Here is a 20,088-nt window from a genome sequence, read left to right as displayed (position 1 = left end):
ACTATTCAGGGATAGAAAATTAGACATGATGCACAAGAAAGAAGCGTCAAGAGCTCTTCAGGTCAGACTCTTTTTGTGCATATCAATCAGCACACATCATTTTTATTTCAAGTGGAGAGCATAAAAATGGTTAAGGTGGGCAAAGATTGACCAACGAAAGTTGCGAACATTGGTTTCCAGAAAAGTCTGAAAATGGCTTCTCTAGTTTAAAAATGCGTCATTGGTAACTGGAAAAGGATTCTAAATGCGTATAATTGGTAAGAATCTGATCTTTAGAAGCCTTTTGCAAAGCTCAATGGCCAAGAAAAATAACTTTTCAGGCTCAAAATATTTGGGATATGAAACAACAGATGTGCTCTACTTTTTTTTGTTATTTGCAATAGTTTCTTTTGCCGTTTGAATTTCTTTTTGCCTTTGCTGGGGATGAAAAATTATCCCCTCGAGTCTGATACAAAAGTCATAAGTTGACTTTATCGTCTTTGTTTTTTTTTTCTGAAATCTGGAAGTAAGGGGACCTCCCATTTATCTTTTTAACACAAATAACGAGACTTGGGAACATATGTTTTCTAGTTCCGGGAACCCAAAAACTAGATACAGTTTGAAAAATATGAACAAAGTATCACAGATCTGGCATTTTTTTAGGGTAGGAAGGTTACGGTGGGCCCTCATACATATTAGAAGGTACCGTAGCTCCTGGCCAAACCCTATTTTGAGATTAGTTCTTTGTTTGAAAAATTCATTCAGATACAAATCGAAATAAAAAGATGAAAAAAGCAAAGCAAAGGACAAAAGTGGTCCGAATAGAGCACCGCGAGAAATTCGAGAAACATGAGACATTTGTGCCGTCCGTTTTTTTTCCAAAAACGGATGGATTGAGTGCCAAAATCGGATGAAAAAGGGAAAAAATTGAAAGAAAGGAAGAAAGGATGGGTGGGATAGAAGAAGCAGTCTGGAATGATGATTGACGTTTCTTTTTTTGCTCAAATTTTATCCCTTCGTCTCCGGTTTTTATTTCAACGTTTCAATTGATGGATGATGTGACATTGGCGGGTTCAGAAGATGATGGAAAAATTAGGGATTCAGATGAAGGTTATGATTCGTCTTGACAAGTCCGCTGGCTAAGTATGATGCTAATACCTTCTGTAGTTAGTGTATTTTTAGCTACCGTAATCCAAAAGTCAGGTGCATGAAGAGTTTCAAAGGACTAGTAAAATTCAACGATTCTTGCTCTTAGCAGATCATATTAAAATGAATGTGTATCGCTCTTCGCCCCCGTTATCTGTTTCAATAGTTTTATAGTTCAACAGAGCGGACGTGCATACTTCAAGAATCTGTCAGAATCCATATACGTTTTTGTTTCTTATTCATGCATACACAACAAACGAATATACAGAAGAGGCATTTCATATATAGGAGAAGATGACATGTTGGAAAATGAATTCTCAAGAAAATGTAGAAGTTCATATATGAGGGATTTAGAGAGGGTAGGTCTAAAATTGGATGCGATTCGCTAGCAACGGTGTTCAAGGGATCTATTTATAAATATCCACAATGGAAAATTCTCTGCTAATTTAAATAATGGAAGTAGATCCCCTAGACATAATATGGTCATTTTGGATCTTCTAGATCCTAGTACAAATTCTAGATGCCTTATATAAACCTCAACAAACCAAAATCTAAATCATTCCCAAGATCAAACATAGATATTTATCGAAGACCTCTTCCGCAATCTCGCATTAATTAACAAACAAAAAATGCATTCACCCTTTTCCGTTTCTTGTCTTCCAGTCATTTAATTTATAAACGATTTATGATGCTTTTGATACTCCATAGAATGAGGTCAAAAGTGTGTAAAAAAGGAGTAATCTGAAAAATGAAGACGGAAAAAAAATGAGAATGATGGAAGATGTTTGCATTCATTTCCTGCCGTTTTTTCTCTATTGAATACCTAATCATAGGGGAATAGAGATGGGAAAGAAAATTGAGTGATGCTCTTTTGAATTTTTAAGAAAAAACAAATTTTCCAATTTTCCAGGCAAAAACAGGAAAGGACGAGAAACGGCGAAAGAAGAAGAATAAGGAAGAATGCATTGTTAGATCTTTCACAAAGAAAAACGAAACACGAGCCAATTTCTTCTCTCGATGCTCTAATTTTTGTGCTTCTGATGATGGTAGCCAATTGGATGTCGATGTGTGAAGATGAGGGTGGAAAGAAGACGTCTAGTTCGCAGCTATGGTTTGCTTGACCTTGTTTTCCAGATATACCGTGCCACCATCAATGTGCGGGAAATGGGAAAACTGAAGGACTGGCACTGCTGAGAAATATCGTAAACACTCCAAAAGCAACACAACACCTTCAACTTTGAGCCCATATATCTTGGTTCCTGTAGAAGATATCAAAAAGTGGCCAACTGACAAAATATTTTTGATGTTCTGATAAACAATTTATCAGTTGACCACTTTTCGATATCTTTTACAGGAACCGAGATATATGGGCTCAAAGTTGGCGGTTTGGGTGGCCTTCTGTTAGTTTACGGTAATAATCGTGACTTTCCTTCAGAGCTTTCAACCAGTAACGTAAAGCTTTAAACCATTTATCTCAGAAAATAGATATGACAAAAATTTGAAGATAATTATATTAATTAAACTATTGGTCCCTCATCAGAATGCGTACGCGTTGAGCTCCTGTGTCGAATCGATGGTGATCGTGGCATGAACGATTGGAAAGAATCGCGAAGTTCGTCGATTTCTGGAGACGTCAATCCCTGAAACACAATTGTTTACCACTTAAGACTTCTTCTATAGTTTCTCTACCTCTAGTATATCTAGATCATGTGGTCGTGATGTGCCCACGGACCTTCCAATAAGCACGTCAGACAAATCGAAGCAGAGCTGAAAATGAAAAAAGAGGATTTCGGAAAACACTAGGAAATCAAACTTACACTTCGGAAACTATCATCATCTAATGACGCCTCTTCCTCGATTATTCGAATTACGGACTGCTCGGTTGCAGATTCAAAGAAGCGAATTGCTGGAAATGTTTAATATAAATAATCGGAAATATACTTTATACCTACTGTAGGATGTTAAATTTCCGGCCAATTCGTTTGCAGCTGGATTGAAGTTCGATGGTGGTTTCGCTCCAATCATATTCATTCTTGGAAACACATAACACGTAACGAGTTGTGGACGTTCTCCTCGTCTATCTTCTTCTTTCTCAGCCCCCGTTGTTCTTATCGGTTGGGCTCTGGCAAGGAACAAATTGTGTGCCTGATTCGTTTCTGTCAAGTGTTCGACACATTTGTAGATGTTCCTGAAAAATGCGATACAAATAGATTGGTTTTGTGGAATTCGTTGGTTTTCTATATTCAATCGAAGATGTTATTACGTTTTGAATTGCTCGTAGTTTTCCATGCAGTCCAGTTGAAAAACGATAGCCGGGCAAATCCAGATGGGCGGTCGGATGACAAAAACATTTGGCACATCGTGAAGAGGTTCACATTTCTATAAAACATAGGTTTATTATAGACACAAGAGTAGTTCAGGAATTATAACAAACCCTATTAATCAGATCCGAATCATAAGGCCAATACACTGCATGCAGATGCAGATGATTCACCGAAGCTTGACCAAGAAGGCTGTTGAAGAGAATATGGAACATATCGTCGTCTACTAAAAGCATCAAATCCACAGCAATTCGAACTGCTTGAAGTGTCAGAACTTGAGGATTGCACTTGTTGACAGATGGTACAATTAATGAGTGATCTCTCTCCAATGGAGATGCATTGACAGCAACCAAATGGCGATCTAATGGATCATTGCTGATCGGATCAGCATCACATTTTAGGTAGAACAAAATCTGAAAAATATTATTTTTAGAATGGAAATACGAATTCTAAATTCGGAGACACACCTCATTATCATGCAACTTGGTGAAATTAAATCTCAAGTGGTTAAAGGGCTCTTTGATGTTTTTGAAGTGCATCGGTTTTCGTCGTAGTTCTCCTCTTTCGATGTTCAACTGAACGTTTCAGATTTATGATCTCTTTATGAAATAATAATAAGCAAACCTGCATAGACAGATCATATTTCCCATCCATACATCTATACATGCAATTGAGTGAATAATTGAATGCATTGAACTGCTTCGAGTTTTCCCATCGTTCATGAAGAAGGTCTTTGAGCTAGAATTAAAAGAAGAACTATTGGATACACTGTACCGTTCATACTAACCTGTTTCTTTCCATCATCTGTTTCTGTATGTCCATTTTGATAATTCTCTTCTGATTCCTTGTGAGTTCTCAAATCCAGAATAAAATCGCTCGGCGAATAATTGAAATACGGCGCAGAAGATGCTGAAGGGGAGAACTCGGCGGGTAGCTGAAAGATTGACGATTTTACCATTTGTGAAGCGGTTTTCCGTTTCTTCCTCTTCTTTTAAAATTTTCAAAGTGTTCAAGACTAAAAATTGGTGCTTCAGAAGGGTGTCGAAGAGCGGAACTAATCCTGGTAATCTCTCTTTCTCGTCCTACGTTTTTTTGTTTACTTTAGTGGCTCGAAGTGGCTCGGTATTATAAATTTTAAGTGTTTTATTAGGAATTAGAAGCAGAAGTTTCAAAACTTGGAAATTTCGAAAAATTCTAAAATCCATCTTTCCAACCAATTCAATTTTCCTATTTCATGAAATGGTGAACATGTGGACAGAAGCTCGTAAAAGTACAAATTGGTTGTCGATTTCGTTGTGCGAGGACACAAATTTTTTCAGTTAGAAGACATGACAAAGTGGATGACGAAAGAAAAAAGAAAAGAAGAATTGAATTGCTTTTGGTGTGTGCGAAGGAGAAGAAGAAGCCAGAAGAAGTTGTGGAAGAAGCCAGAGAATGACGAGGAGTGATAAACGACCTTTTTTGGGTTACCAGAATATTTTTGGGTATACGGAAAGTTAGGAGTTTTTTGGTGCTTAGTTGTTTTTTCGCTTAAAAAAGGTGCTTTGTTCAAATACGAGTATTCGGTTGGATGAGAAAATAGCTAAGAACTCGATAAGGGATACTTTCTAGAACAGAATAGAAGTACTTCAAGGAAGTTGGAAAACTGTTTGAACTGGAATTATACAACTTGAACTACAAATTACAAAACATATACTTCTTATTGTAACTATAGTTCTTATTGTGGAAAAATTGAACGTTTTCTTTTTTTTTAAATTTTCTTCTTACTAAATTAATAAGGATTGATGATATACCTCTGTATGACCCTAAACTATGCGAGATTACTGTAGAAACTTCGAATAACAGGATTAAAATGTTTGGAAAAAACACAAACTTTTATATTCAAATGTTACCTGTATGGAAAATGAGCTTACCTGGATAGAAGAGACAGATCTTTGCGTCCGCGCATTGGCACCCAACATCACGATTTTCCGCATAGGCATCTTGTCGACGGGGCGGGGTCTTCTGGAACAAGAGAGTGGAGAGATTTAGAGAAATAAACGAACAGAGTGAAGGAAAAATAGTTACGCATGTGGTGAGGAGCACAGATAGACGGATTTGACGAGCTGCCGGATGGAGGAGAAGATGAAAAAGCACGGGATATTTAGACCAAAAGAAAAAGCATACATATACATAAAACAAGCTAAAAACGAGTGGGATGCAAGATGAATTGGGTTAGGAAGTTTGGGCTCGTTTGGATGGTTATGGACTTTAGAATCTGCCACAGTACTCTTCAATTCTAGATCACTCTTTGAAGATAAGGGATTTCGATAATCCTTCTGGGAAATTCAAAAATTATGTTACATAACTGATATATTCAGAATTCTTATTGTTCCGATTATCATAACAGTTTTTTATTTGAAAATACAACTGGGATTTTCGAAACGAAGAGAATCCACTATATTTTTTATGCTTTTTAAAATTTCTTTTTCGTTTTCTTTCCCTTTGAAAAAGGTCTCTTTATTTTTGTCGAGAAAAAAATATAAATCTATCGTACCAGCCACATGTATGAATTTTTGCATTAAGTATCACCACGAAAATATACTGTACTAGCAGAATTTCAGTTTTTTTAAAAATCCTTTTTCTTTCCGGCTTTTAATGAAAAAGTTGGGTTTTTTAATGAATCAAACAAAAAAACTCGCACCAATTGCATCATTTTTTTCCAATTAATTGCCCAATTAAAGTGGATTTTGTTATATGAGCAAAAATTGACCGAGTTGGCAAAAACAAAAATTACTAAAAGCGTTTTCGCACAAAGAGCATAGGGCAGACAAGTTGAAAATGCCGTGTTGCTCACCGACACAGCTAACTGAACTAACAACACAATGGTCAGTTAGTGAGAGCAGCTGTGAAGAGGAGTCAGGAGCACTCTACACTACTAGATGAGAGAGCCTCTCTTTCCTCTAGTTGTCGCCACAAAAATACTTTGACGATTCTAGAATCGGATTATCCAGGCATGAAATTTTCATTTCAATCTTCCCCATTGTTTTCTCCATCGGATCTTTCATTTTTCTTCAAACAACTTCTGGCATCATTCTTTTGATGGTCACTCTTCTTTGCGTCTCTTCGCTTTTTCTTTTTCTCCCTGCGTCTCTCTCTCTCTCTGTTTACTTCTCGGTGTTCACATTGATTTTCAAAAGTTGTATCTTGTTTTTCAGAGAAATTCAAGAATTTCGAAACCTATTTTCGGTGCATGAGACGACTTCAATTAATTTCAACTCTATTGTTATTCTCAACTAGCAGAAATATGGCTTGGAGATCGAGTGGCTCGAGCAATGCGGAGCTCGTTGAAAACTTGAGAAGTGAGTTTTGTTTTTGGAAAGTGAGAACAAGTGTTGAAAAGAACGTACTAGCATTGATTGAGATTGAAATACAAAAAAAAAGAAATAGTTCGCGACCGAGAAAAATTGAAGGCACAATTCGAATTGCAATTCGAAGGTTGAAATAACTGGTTGCACACTTGTATACGATCAGGAATTTCGCAAAAGATAGAAAAAGCAAATCCTCTGAAATTTGAGAAGACTAGCACACTAAACTGGGAAGGAATACACGAAGACTCTATTGGGGGCGAGGAAGAAGAAGAAACGAGACAAACCCAATTAATTCGGAAAGAACAGAACACCAGCTAAACATGCAAAGCTAATTATTGGTTTGTTCAGAAAATGGAGTGTTCAGCAATCAAAGAGCCTACGATGCAATGAAGGCCGTTGACCGTGGTGACTTCGCATCCAGAGATCCCTATGAAGATGCTCCACAGAGAATTGGATACAATGCCACTATTTCAGCGCCACATATGGTGAGCATTTAATTTTAAAGAAGAAACTGGAAAACAAAGTAGTTAACTGAAAACAAAACCAACGGTTTAATGAAAAACGGAAGAATGAAATTGATGCATAGAACACTGTTGTGACCTACTAGTTGGCGACCGTCGTTTTACTACTTAATTTGAGATAAGATACAGATTTTGTTCAGAGATTCTAAACACATAAAATTATTCTGGCGCACAGATTTGATCTGTGGAAGAGAAACGTCGGTGGCCGTGGGCGAATGTATCACAACGACAACTATCGTAACCTAAGAATAATTTATTCTCATTATTTACTATCTCGTTTTTCATTGCGTGAAAAAAGAATTGACGGAAAATGCACGAAAATTGAAAAAAATAAACTCTGAAAATAATAATAATTTAGGTTATGGTAGCTGTCGTTCCGGAACGTTCGGCCACGGCCACCGGTGTTTCTCTTCCACAGCTCCGATTTTTCGTACCAGAATAAAATTTACAAGTACATTTTTGCAAATTTTTGTAAATTATCAAACTGAATCTAGAACAATACATTAGTAGTTTAGGAATAAAAACGACTAGGATCTCTAAAAATTCTCTGAGCCTTCACAAAAGCTGCCAACTGAGCTCATCTTTCCAATCTCTCTGTTCCCAATGGCACTTTTTTTCATTGACAGCACGCAGCTGCTCTCGAATACCTCCAGAACCACCTGGTCGCTGGTGCAAATGCTCTCGATGTCGGTTCGGGAAGTGGATATTTGACAGTTTGCATGGCAATAATGGTAAATGAATTTTATCACATTGGTAAAAATTTGTACTAATTTAGGTTGGACAAACAGGAACTGTTGTTGGAATCGAGCACATGTCGGAATTGGTAGAATTGAGCACAAAGAACATCAAAAAACATCACAGTGAGATGATAGAGAATGGAAACGTCGTTATGATTGATGTGAGTTTTGGGAGACTGTATTAAAAAATATATTGATGTCTAAAAATATCCGAAAGAGGAAGCAAAAAAGAAAAAAAGCGGAACAACATTGTGTGAAAAAACAAAACAAAAGAAGCTCTGAATACCTCATTCTTCCAGGGAGACGGTCGTCAAGGGTATGCAGAGAAGGCTCCATACAATGCGATTCACGTTGGAGCAGCTGCGGCAGGAGTCCCCAAGGCGGTACGTGACCGAGAAGAAATGAAATAAAAACATGAAAAATTCGGATTCCTCTTTTTTCTTTCTGTGCCGTCCGGATCACATGCACACATGCACAAATTGAATCGAGAATCCACAATAAGGAGGTGTTTCTTTATGTCGTTTTTTGTGGTCAATAAAAATTCGAAGAACCGCTAGATGCAAACCGAAAAAGGTCATATGTGGTGGCCGAAAACCGGAGATGAGCCACGTTGCGGGGAGGGAATTAGCATAACTGTGATTGAACTACTACTGAACTATATAAATTGTATCAAATTTGAAAACCAAAACGCAACTAATTTAAAATTCAAAGTTTGGTATTTAATCTGTGCTGACAAAGACCATATTTTGAATACGGCATTTCGGGGGAAACTGTATTATTAACTTTTTTCTAAATTTCAGCTCACTGACCAACTGGCTGACGGAGGAAGAATGATGATACCAGTGGAACAAGAAGACGGAAATCAGGTCTTCATGCAAATCGATAAAATCAACGGGAAGATTCATGAGAAAATCGTGGAGCATGTCATCTACGTACCGTTGACAAGCCGTGACAAGCAATGGAGTCATCATCATTAAATTATCGAGTCTAGATTAAATCCGTTGTGCATATTGTACATTTTGTATATAATTCTTCTGTCTGTCCGGTGTGTTGTAAAAATAAACTGAAAATGTTTTTAAATTTGACATCTGTTTTCAGGTACTCATCTTCTTCTTGGAATCGTCTTCTTCTCTATCGTCAAGTGTCACTCATTAGGGAAGAGAGCCGAGTATTTGAGAAGACATAACGCAATTTCTTATTTTACGTCTTTTTTCCTGACTTCTTGTTCGTTTACTTTTTCCTCTGTTTCGGTCAAAAGAGATATTCTTCCATCCATTTTGGGCAAGAAGATTGACATATTCTCCGGAATTGTCTTGTCTCTTTTTGTCTTCCGGTGAAAAATAACTAAATTGTTGTTTTCGATTGGTTTGAAATCGGTTAGAATAAATGATCGAGTGACATTAGATGGCAGTTTTTGAAGAAGTACCGTAATCCCAGTAATAGAAGGGCCTAATAACATTTAACTTTGAGTCAGTTTCTCTAGGTTTCTATTAAAAAGTTATCAACTGAAAAAAAATTGTCCAACATAATATCACAAACATTTTATTAAAAATTGTCCAACATAATATCCCAAACATTTCATTAGTTGACAAATTTTGGATATCTTGCATAGCAATTGAGATAATTGAGCTCAAACTTGACAGTATGGGGACTCTTTATTACAGGTTTTACCGTGTTCAGTTTGGGGAATCCGAAAAAATAGTTCAGAATTTTTTTCCCGAATGATCTGTAGTATTCTGAGAATAGTGAACTCTTTTTTACAAATTATTCCGTAGTATTGAAAAACTGAATAACTATTTGCAGTCTTTCGACTAATATTTTCTTAAGGAATCCGTAGTCAATAATAATAAAAAAACACTATTCTTATGTTCATGTGAAATGTTTGTTAATAGCTTTCAAATCAATCCTTGAACTGAATATTTTTCCGAAGTATACCAGGATTTCCGATTCTTAGGATCTCCATGAACAAACTATTTTCCAGATACTCTCAGCCTACTGTTGAGAGTTCTGAATTTCAAATGCTATTACTAGTGGGATTACTGTAATCTCATATCACGTTACAATACAATAAGCTCAAGCTACAGTCTCTCAACGCTCCCCTAATTTCAAATAGTAAAACCCCTAGCCTCATCTTTCAGTTTTTTCAGTCTTCTCCTCTACTCGTTGAAACACATTGACCTAAAAAAGAAAAGTCAACACTCAAAAGTTCCTTTCCACTGTTGTCATTTTCATGTGTCTCGTTTTGGGGGCTCATTCGTTCGTCGAATACACCCTCTCCCCTCTTCCCACAAACCCACAAAACTCATCAATTTTCAACGCTCGGCACATGTTCTTTTTGTTTCGCTTGCATTTTTCTTCCCTTCTTCATTTTAACCACACATGACTCTAAGAACCCTTTTTTAGTTCTTGACTTTTTACAATTACTCGAAAATGCTGTGTGTGGCAATAGCGGGTTAGTAGGGGTCGTAGGGTAACAACAACGTATACTAAGATTTTAGAAAGTGATAAGAAAAAGCAATTTCTCGTTTAGACGAAGTTGTTTTTCCGGAGGGAGGTTTCACGAAAAAGATGGCATCGGAAATCAACAAAAATACTTTACTTTTTGCTATTTGGGTTGACACAAACATTTATTTTAGTTTTACAGAAAAGGACCAGGTTGAGAAGTTTCAGCTTCTTGCGATTGGTTCTATAATTCTCTATAAATTGAGATTGTTACTAAATTTCTTTCTTTTGAAGATTCTTATGAACTAAACTGATCGGATTCTATAGTTTCTTTGTCCTCAGAACTTTTCTATCTCCTTTCTCTCCCAAAACCAAATTCAACATGCAATTCAGTTAATATCTAATGGCATGCACTTTTTCTTTGTTCCCAAAATCTGATCCATGATTCTCAAGTTGTTTTGGGAAGCGAATTTCCTCCGATTTACCTGTTCTCTATTCCATTTTTCCCACATCCCTGTCCACTTTTCCTCCCACTCGTTTTTACTTTTTTCGTCGTTCTTCTTCTCATTGTGCTTTTGTTTTTTTGGCTTTTTTGTAACTATTCTCTTCTTTTTAGTCTACCTTCTTTCCTTTTTTACTTATTCTTTTTGTTTCTTCTACCCCAGTTGCTCTCGAAAAGACAATTGAGACACAAAAATATTGTTAGTGAGCAGTGGTATGTATATAAATGGTGTTGGGTGGTCCAGGAAGACATTGCAAATGATGTGTCTCTTTGTATACTTGAAGAAGAAGAAAAGAATAAGAAAAAAGGAGTAGTTGAAAACTACACTCATAACTCCTGCGATGGTTTCCAGGAGCTACTTGGTTCGAGACATTTTTATAACTGAATTTGGGACAGAGAGCTTCGAGATTTTTTCACTAACGTTTTAAAATTTTAGGACTATCACTGATAGTCTATCAGGCGGGTTTACCAGTTGTTCCCGCACTTTTTTAGTGAATCAAAATACCGTAAACGCTTCAATAGAGTGCCATCGAAACCGACAACTTTGAGCTCAAACATCTAGTTTTCTATAAAAGATATCAAAAAGTGGTCAACTGGCAAAATGTTTATCATAATATTAAAAATATTTTGTCAATTGAACGATTTTTGATATCTTTTACAGAACAGAGATAAATTGGCTCAAAATTTGCGTAGTACATAATTGGAGTGTTTACGGTAATTCGTGCATGTAAAATGACAGTGTTCGAATTCTCTTCTATTAGAGGCAAGTGTTACGAAAATATTTTGAATTAAAAAGAAAATTGATTTGTAACTCTGAACTTTGCGACAGTCTATCCCGAATATCGTACCATCAAATAACCGTAAAACCTGTAATAGAAGGGTCCCCTGACTTTGAACTTTGAGCCAATTTATCTAATTTCCTGTGAAAGATATAAAAAATTTGTCAACTAATAAATTGTTTATCACAATATCAGAAGCAATTTATCAGTTGACACATTTTTTATATCTCTTACAGTAACCGAGACAATTGAGCTCAAGCTTGATAGTGTAGGGGCCCTTCTATAACAGGTTTTCCGATACCATTTTTCATAAATTCCTTGATCTCATTCGATAGCATTTCCTCCCAATCCAACTCAGAACACAAATATTTTCATCCATTCCCTTCTTACTTTAGTTTTCAGGAAAAGTCATTAACAAAATTAGTTAGGCGGAATGATGTCCTTCGTTTTTTTTTTCTTCTTCCTCCCGACAAATTCTATGAGCAATTGTGTGTTCCCGCCTCCCACTCCAGTCGAAAAATGGAAGAGTTAGGTTTTCAGTTTTCCATGGTCTTCAGAAGGATATCAAATTTCGATTGACATCGTCGTCAGAAAAATTCGAGGCTAGACAATCGGCGAGTTTTCATCAGTTTCTTTCTCTAGAAAATAATTTTCTCGCAGATTCAGAAGTTGTTGAAGTGTGGACGTATAGAATGAGTGTCACATTTCACTGACAGATTCAATCGTTCAATTTTATTTCCGGTTCCGGTATTTCAAAATATAAGGAAAAAATAAACACATGCATATAATTAAATTTCCTGTCGTTGTTTCCTCTCTTCACTCGTACTTTTTGGTACTCTTCGGGAAAACGGAAACTACTATAATTTATTGTTTTGTGGAGCGTTGGTGAGCCCAAAGAAGAAGAAGCTGCGTCCCCCTATCATAAATTTCCTTTTTTTTCTCTTCGTCCCCGCCCGTTTCCTTTTTTCCATTTTCCATTTCGGTCACTCTTCCACAGCTTCGTCCATTTTATGGGTTTCCAGAAGACGATATCGAGCTTCAGGCATCAATATTTTACGGGGTTCTAAATTATTTTATGAATTGCTTTTAGAGCTTTTAGAGCTGAGCAATAGAAGCTCTGGAACCTGAAAATATCAAAAATTATACGATTCTATTTTTCGATAACAGATGACTACTATAGAATGTCTAACGTTGTTCGTACAACTGAAATAGAAAAATTTCTGTTTTGTGCTGGAGAATAGAAGTAGCATTGATGAATGGGGGATAGGGGAAGAATACGAGGATTCTAAAAATGTTCAGTTTTTTACATTTGAGTATGAGGAGAAGTCTAGGTAAACAAAATTCAGATAGAAATATCAAAGAAATCCTAGAAATCCTAGGATTCACTTTGAGATTTGGAATACAAGTCTCGGTTGACTTAATGAGCAAGCTTTTTGAGTTTTGTCTTTTTGAGTTTTTTCTTAATGAGCAAGCTTTTTGAGTTAAATTCAGGAGAATTGGATAATTAGAAAACTTAAATTTTTTTATTTATGGAAGTTTGGAATATTTCAAGTTTTTTGGGTTTCTTCGGAATTTCGGAAACTTTCGAAGTTTTCGAAATTTGTTATTTTTATAGAGTACCATTTGGTACCGTAGTCGAAACGATACGATTCCCTACGAAACCAGTATTTCCTCTAATAGAAGTCCATCCAACCAGTCAAACTCGAGCTCAATTATCTCGATTCATGTGAAAGCTATACAATTATTGTCAACTGATATTAGGTTGGCGGGAAAGTCTTTGTCACTTTTTCAATAGTTTATTTCTCAAAGAAAAAATAACCGAATAATTAATTATATTGTCCATCATTATCAACAACATGTCTCCAACGTTCCCTCAATTTATGGATTCCATTGCGGTAGAATCCAGCCGGGCGTGAGGCAAAGTATTGTTTGAGTGCCGCTTCGACCGCTCCACGGGAATTGAAGCTTCTTCCTTCGAAGGCACGTGTCATATCGCCAAATAACCAATAGTCGGAAGGAGCAAGATCAGGAGAATACGGGGGGTGAGGGAGAACATTCCATCCATATCCCATCAGCTCCTGCTTCACTTGTTTCGAAACATGTGGGCGAGCGTTATCATGTTGATAGTACACTTTCTTGTCTTTCAGGGCCGAACGGTCGACTGCTTTCTTGAGGTTTCGTAGTTGAGTAGTGTAGAGGTCTCCAGTTATTGTTTTGCCCTCGGGCAGAAGTTCCCAGTAGATGGGGCCGTCCACTCCCCACCACACAGAGAGCATAACTTTTTTCGGATGAAGGTCGGGTTTTGGGACATCCTGTGGGCTCTCTCCTTCTCCAACCCACTGGGATTTCCTGTGGTGATTATCGTAGAAGACCCACTTCTCATCTCCGGTTATTAGCCGGTCCAGCCATCGATCGCCCGCGTGGAGAGTGAGAAGAGTAATCGAATCGTCGACTCGGCGGTCAAGGTTGGCTTGAGTCAGGTGATGAGGTATGAATCGACCAAAAAGTTTTCTCATTCCAAGAGACTTCAAACCTTCAAGGACTGTGCTATGGTGAACTCCGAATGTGACAGCTAGTTCACGGCTAGATTGAAATGGATCCGATTGCAATGCGTGCTTCAGCTTGTCCAAATCCAACTCACGGGGTCTCCCAGAGCGATCCTTTTCATCGAGCGAGAAGTCATCTTTTTCGAAACGATGGAACCAATTGCGAATAGTATTGTAGTGAGGGGCATGTGTGTTGTACACATTCTTCAAGAAAGTTTCCGAATCCTTCATCGTGGTGTGAGATAGGAAGAGGTAAATCAAAACATGTCTGATGTGAATAGCAGTGGGAACAAACATATCGTTTCAATTACAGATGAGGAGCAGGGAAGGAGATGGGGACTTGTTTATATGGAAGGTTCTTATCACCTTGTTATTCACTAGAGTCGATATCATACACAGCCTCCATATACGAGAACAGTGATTAAACAAACAGAGTGACAAAGACTTTCCCGCCAACCTAATACAATTTTGGTGATTTTATTATAAATAATTTATCAGTTAAAAATGTTTTATATCTGTCAGAAGAATCGAGATAATTGAGCTCAAAGTTGACGGCTTCGTTGGATATACAGTAACAGTCTGTTAACAGTCTGTTTCCACACAGCAAGACGATTCCCCACAAAACCAATGACCCTCAAACCAATAGAAAAAATGAACATCATTCGTCCTCCTACTTAATCCCAGCTCCCTTTCCAACTGCAGCTTCTGTCATCAATCGGTCATGTATCATTGACCAATTTCGTTCTTCTTCTCCTTCTTTTTTCTAGCCCATCTTCTATTCTTCTTCTATTTTTTGTGTCTTTCTTCCATATAACTAACTTAATTCGTACTCTTTTTCTTCTTTTTTCGTCATTTTCGTTTCTTCCAGTTTCTAGCTTCTTCTCTTCCTTTTCTTCTTCTTCTCGGTCCCGCCCGTTTTCATAATTTCTTTTTTCTCGCCCCCAGTACATATTTTCTGAAAAAGTGCCAAACACAAAATGTATGAAAAGAATCGCCGATGAACTCCTATTTCTCTTCTTTTCATTTCCCTTTTTTGCTCTTTCTCACTTTCCTCCTCCCAAGAGACTTTTGTGAATGAAGTCCCCATTGAAAGGTGTGAAAAGAAGGGGCAATCTATCTTTTTTCTTTTCGTTGGTCCGGTTTTGCCATATGCACCCCTCGTTTCATTTATATTTGAGTGAGAAGAACTGCTGGTAAAGAAGAAGATGAAAAGGAAGAAGAAGAAGAAGAAGCATCCAGAATGACACCAGCACCACCGGAAGGGAAAAACGAGGAAAAACGAGAAAACGATTGGGCGAAGATCCAAAGAAAAATGTGTTCCTCGGGGGGATTTACCACCCTAGCACATCTTCCTGAACATACACGTGTCTCAAGTTTTTTTCTCTGTTGAATGCCCGGTTTTCTACACTTTAGAGCCATATTTTTGAAGCGTTGAAACTTCGAGTGGTGTATGTTTTTAGACATGTAGAAGAAAACTTACAGATTGTGAAACCAGCTATTTCGGAACTCAAACACATTCTTGATCTATGAAATATTAGTTACTTTATTTTATTCCGTAGCTTACCTCTGATGGTACCAGAAATTTCCGGATTCCATAGGATTACCAACTCCGTTTTATTTCTCTCTGTATTTAGAATTCTAAATTCCGTATGAAACTATTTTATTCCAGATTACGGATTCCGGATTCAGTTAATATTGATATATTCCAATTTTTGCGGACTGAATTTGTTTTATCCGGTTTCCATTTTCCAAAAAAGGCATTCCGAACATCTCTGGACAGTTCCTTCAAAATTTTGATGTCTCTAATTTTATTACGGTCACTCCAATCTTTTTCTCATCTTCCATTTCCTTCATCTTTTCCGGATTCCGTATTCAGGAATACGGAATCCTTTAAAAATTATTTATTCCGGTTTCCAGATTCCGGATTCCGTAAAAATATTAAATAATTCCGGATGCCGTGAATTTTTTGTCCGGTTTCCGAATTCCGGATTCCTACAGAATTATTCATTCCGGATCTCGATATAAATTTTAATCCGGATTCCAGATTTCGTTTTCCAAAAAAGTCATTCTGGACATCACTTGATACATAGTACCTTTAAAGTTTTGATATCTGTCATTCTACTAGGCTCACTCCGCTCGTTTTCTCCCTTTCCATTTCTTTATGCTGCCATACCTTAAAAAGAGTTTTCAGAAACCATGCTCTTCTTCAACTTGATCCTAACCTTTCTTCCAATTCTTGTCACATCATCTTTCGACGAAGACTTGATCATTGAACGACGACCACACCATGTGGATTGGGAGGATCTTTTCATGGAATACAATCGATACAGTGCTCCAAATCGAGCCAAACAGCAAGTCAATGTGTCAATTGAGGTCATTGCCATCAGAAGCGACAAGATTTTGTTTGAGATTAATCAGGATTGGAGGGACGAACGATTACGATTTGTTGGAGTGGCGCGGGTTCCGGTAAGATAGTCGGAACAAGGGGAAAAAAAAGAAAATATGTAATTCAGGTACCGCCTCATATCCAACCATGGTATCCAGACACGTACATTCGAAACGGATGGGATGTTGTGATGGAGCAGAAAAGCCTGGAATTGAACTACGATGGAACATTCCAGCTGAAACAGAAATATCAAGTTGGAATAGATTCGGGAGATAACAATGTAAGAATGGTTTTCATTTTGTTCGTACAAATCGAAGTTATTATAGGAACTGACTCTGGTGATTTCCTCTTTTAACAACTACGGTACCGAAAGAATTCATTACAACCTTGTTGATTCCAAAATCGATCTTCAAAGATATTCACACATCAGCTCAAAGCAAGTTTTGAGAAAGTCAGATACAATTCACTTCGATGATATCCACATCACGATTCACCCGAATTCAATTAATACTTCAATCATTGCTTCAAAGGAAACCACTATCATCAATAACTCCACCATCTAACTTTATTTTCCCCTATCCAGATCACCAGATCTCCAGAATACTCCACGTGTATACGCTTTGAAATCTCTTCTTGCTTTTGGCTCTTTTTCGCTCTTCTCTTCTGTTTCTCATATCAATAATTTATTTTGAATGTGCATAAAATAAATAACAAAAAAAGAAATTAAAATGCATCCTAATCGAGATCAAACATTAATCACCGGAATGGATTGGACATTGGAAAAGAAGGGTCGATGAACAGAAAGAGGGAAAAGATAAAAGAGAAACTGTTTAATTTGATGGTTTTACACGACGGAAAACCGATTTTTTGGCCATTTTCTGGATGTTTTCATCGTCGATAGTTTGCGAAACAACCAGATGTACTATGTTGGACTGTTGAACATCGTATAGATTATTGAAGAACAGTACGAGAAGACATGAAAGCTCCAACATACAGATTGTTGGTGAAACTGAAAAATAACAAACAGTAAAACCTTTATTAGAAGGGTCCTCCGAGATGGGCTTGTGAAAATATAAAAGCCCCAGTAATAGAGGGGTTTTCCGTATGGTTTCAGTGAAATACATATATTCCGAAAATTTCAAAATTTCAAAACCATTGCTAAGCTCTCTTTTATAACTTGCAGTTTAGGTAAAATTCAGAGACCTTGGAACAAGAAGGGCCTCCCTTTCTAGCGTAAAACCTGTAATAGTAGGACCCCTCAACTTTTAACTTTGAGCCAATTTCTTTCGCCTCCTGTTGAAGATATTAAAAAGTTTTCAGCTGATAAATTTTTTATCATAATATCGAAAGTTTTTTGTCAGTTGACACATTTTTGATATCTTGTATAGAAGCCAGGAGAATTGAGCTCAAACTTGCCAGTGTGCGGGCCCTTCTCTTATAGGTTTTACGGTAATACAGGTTTTAGGGTGGTAGAGGCAAAGTCGCGAATAACTTACCAAAGGTGTCACACTGAACATTTTCTATAAAATCTTGAACATTCGATGTCAAAGGAATATGTGCAATAATCAGAATAAATAATCCAAACGTTCTTATTATCGTTGACAACCCGATTTGCTGAAAAATAGAAAAACACGAATGATCTTCTTACAAATGAAAAGCTAACCTCTGTGAAATTTCTTAGCAAAAGTTTCATCATCGATAAAATCATTGCAATTGTAAAGTAAATACTGCTATATGGGATATCTGTAATTATAATTGATGTATTATAATTTCCAGGAGTTCCACTTACATTCCATTTCCATTGATACATGAAGTGTGAGGACTGCGAAATAGGCAATGTATAAAATAACTTCGTTGCAAAAATATAAACTTCCTAAAATTGAAAATATAGTTTTAGGATTTTCACAAATATTAGGTTACCTATCACTACTGAAGACCATGTGCGGTTTTCAATTACAAGTGATTTGGCGAGAATAAAGGAGTTGAACACAAAAGGAAGAAAAACAAACAAGATACCGTATCGTAAGGATGTCTGAAAATACTTGGTCTGATATAAAACAGTAATTTTTATGAGGAGGTGATAATCGTTGGATTCTTTGGAAGCTTGTATCTCAATTAAATCAGTTTTCCCTAACGTCCTCTTTTTTTTCACGAAACTTCCTAGTCTCCGATTATCACATCGCACTCCACAATAGGAGGTCACAATTTAGCCCTTTAACAAAACACATCCAAGCTATCCTTATCATTTTCTATCGTTTTTCTCATATCTATTCTATTGCCGAAATGTGAAGCATCACGGCTTATCTATGATCTCAACAATAGCCTATTCATCATCCCCAATATTGTCTAATTCTTGTTTTCTCACCTGGACGCTAGCGAATAATTGTGTGGAGCGATATATGGATGTTGTCCATCCATTTATAAGTGGTACCTTACGAGGCTGAAATTGAACAAAAAAAGTTAGATAGGAAATATAAAGCATACTTACATTACAGAAATTGTGATCATTCATACCAAATATGTAGGAACTCTGATTGTTCACATACAAATTGACCCACCATGAACCAAGATTCCATTTTGTGTTATTTTTCCAAGGAATCCATATTTGTCCGTTTCCTGTTTCATTCCACTGAAAATTGATTATTTGGAAGAACAGTAATCGAAAATTTTGGATTACTGTGGGATCCGTAATAGAAGGACCCCCCGAATTTTCAGCTTTGAGCCTATTTATCTCGATCCCTGTCAAAGATATAAAAAGAGTTGTCAGCTAGTAAATTGTTCAACACAACGTTACGAACATTTTATCAGTTGACACATTTTCGATATTTTGCATTGGAGTCAATAAAAATTTGCAAGAACTAGACAGTGTGGGGGATCTTCTATTACAAGTTTTACAGTATTCTTTTTCTTTTTCATTGAGAAGGTTACCTGAAAGTTGGATCTAATGTATTGAGTCATATTTGGTTGATTATCATATTTGGTATGATGTGGATGAGCAGCAACCCATAATCCAATTAAAAACAATGAAAATGGAACCATCCCAAAAACGATAAGTGCAAAACGAAGAGTCATATGAATGTGAGCAAGCTCTTCTTCATCTTCTGGAGCTCGATACGGATGATCTTTCCGATGGCTTTGTCGTAGATGCTTGTGTATTGTCATGCCTAATAAAAATCAAAGGATTAGAGGAACAGTTTATTTCTGGAACAGTTTTATTTGAAAGAAAAACAGGAACATGATATAGTTGATATGTTTCACAGAGACACCTAAAATGGATCTATAATGATGAGGGCGTGAAGAAAGAAGAACGCAAAAAACCCGTGCATGACACAGTGTGATAACTACGATAAATACAGTATGAATCAGATGTTTCAACTGG

General features: G+C 36.9%; 4 protein-coding genes across 4 annotated transcripts; 2 read left to right on the top strand and 2 right to left on the bottom strand.

The window, feature by feature from the left end:
* Window positions 1-2,642: 2,642 nt before the first annotated feature.
* Window positions 2,643-6,493, bottom strand: Cbr-mcp-1 (the record flags this gene model as incomplete). The annotated part of the gene is made up of 11 exons (XM_002636783.2): window positions 2,643-2,765; window positions 2,815-2,892; window positions 2,943-3,031; window positions 3,078-3,313; window positions 3,389-3,504; window positions 3,560-3,859; window positions 3,914-4,021; window positions 4,071-4,184; window positions 4,234-4,380; window positions 5,360-5,450; window positions 6,411-6,493. The coding sequence occupies 11 exons, from the start codon at window positions 6,491-6,493 to the stop codon at window positions 2,643-2,645; spliced, it is 1,485 nt and encodes a 494-aa protein (XP_002636829.2).
* A 239-nt stretch (window positions 6,494-6,732) lies between these two features.
* Cbr-pcm-1 lies at window positions 6,733-9,031 on the top strand (the record flags this gene model as incomplete). The annotated part of the gene is made up of 6 exons (XM_002636784.1): window positions 6,733-6,787; window positions 7,145-7,281; window positions 7,944-8,048; window positions 8,093-8,215; window positions 8,354-8,437; window positions 8,855-9,031. 6 exons carry the CDS (start codon window positions 6,733-6,735, stop codon window positions 9,029-9,031), a joined length of 681 nt encoding a protein of 226 aa, XP_002636830.1.
* A 7,488-nt stretch (window positions 9,032-16,519) lies between these two features.
* On the top strand, window positions 16,520-17,272 carry CBG09280 (the record flags this gene model as incomplete). Its single annotated transcript, XM_002636785.1, has 3 exons — window positions 16,520-16,789; window positions 16,837-16,989; window positions 17,036-17,272. The coding sequence occupies 3 exons, from the start codon at window positions 16,520-16,522 to the stop codon at window positions 17,270-17,272; spliced, it is 660 nt and encodes a 219-aa protein (XP_002636831.1).
* A 267-nt stretch (window positions 17,273-17,539) lies between these two features.
* CBG09281 lies at window positions 17,540-19,871 on the bottom strand (the record flags this gene model as incomplete). The annotated part of the gene is made up of 8 exons (XM_002636786.1): window positions 17,540-17,718; window positions 18,206-18,323; window positions 18,373-18,452; window positions 18,499-18,582; window positions 18,630-18,741; window positions 19,075-19,149; window positions 19,198-19,338; window positions 19,638-19,871. The coding sequence occupies 8 exons, from the start codon at window positions 19,869-19,871 to the stop codon at window positions 17,540-17,542; spliced, it is 1,023 nt and encodes a 340-aa protein (XP_002636832.1).
* Window positions 19,872-20,088: the final 217 nt, after the last annotated feature.

The sequence above is a fragment of the Caenorhabditis briggsae genome, assembly GCF_000004555.2.
Source record: "Caenorhabditis briggsae complete genome, chrV, whole genome shotgun sequence".
NCBI classification, from domain to species: domain Eukaryota; kingdom Metazoa; phylum Nematoda; class Chromadorea; order Rhabditida; family Rhabditidae; genus Caenorhabditis; species Caenorhabditis briggsae.
The sequence above is the reverse complement of the archived record's forward strand: the minus strand, read 5'-3'. Positions and strand labels throughout refer to the sequence as shown.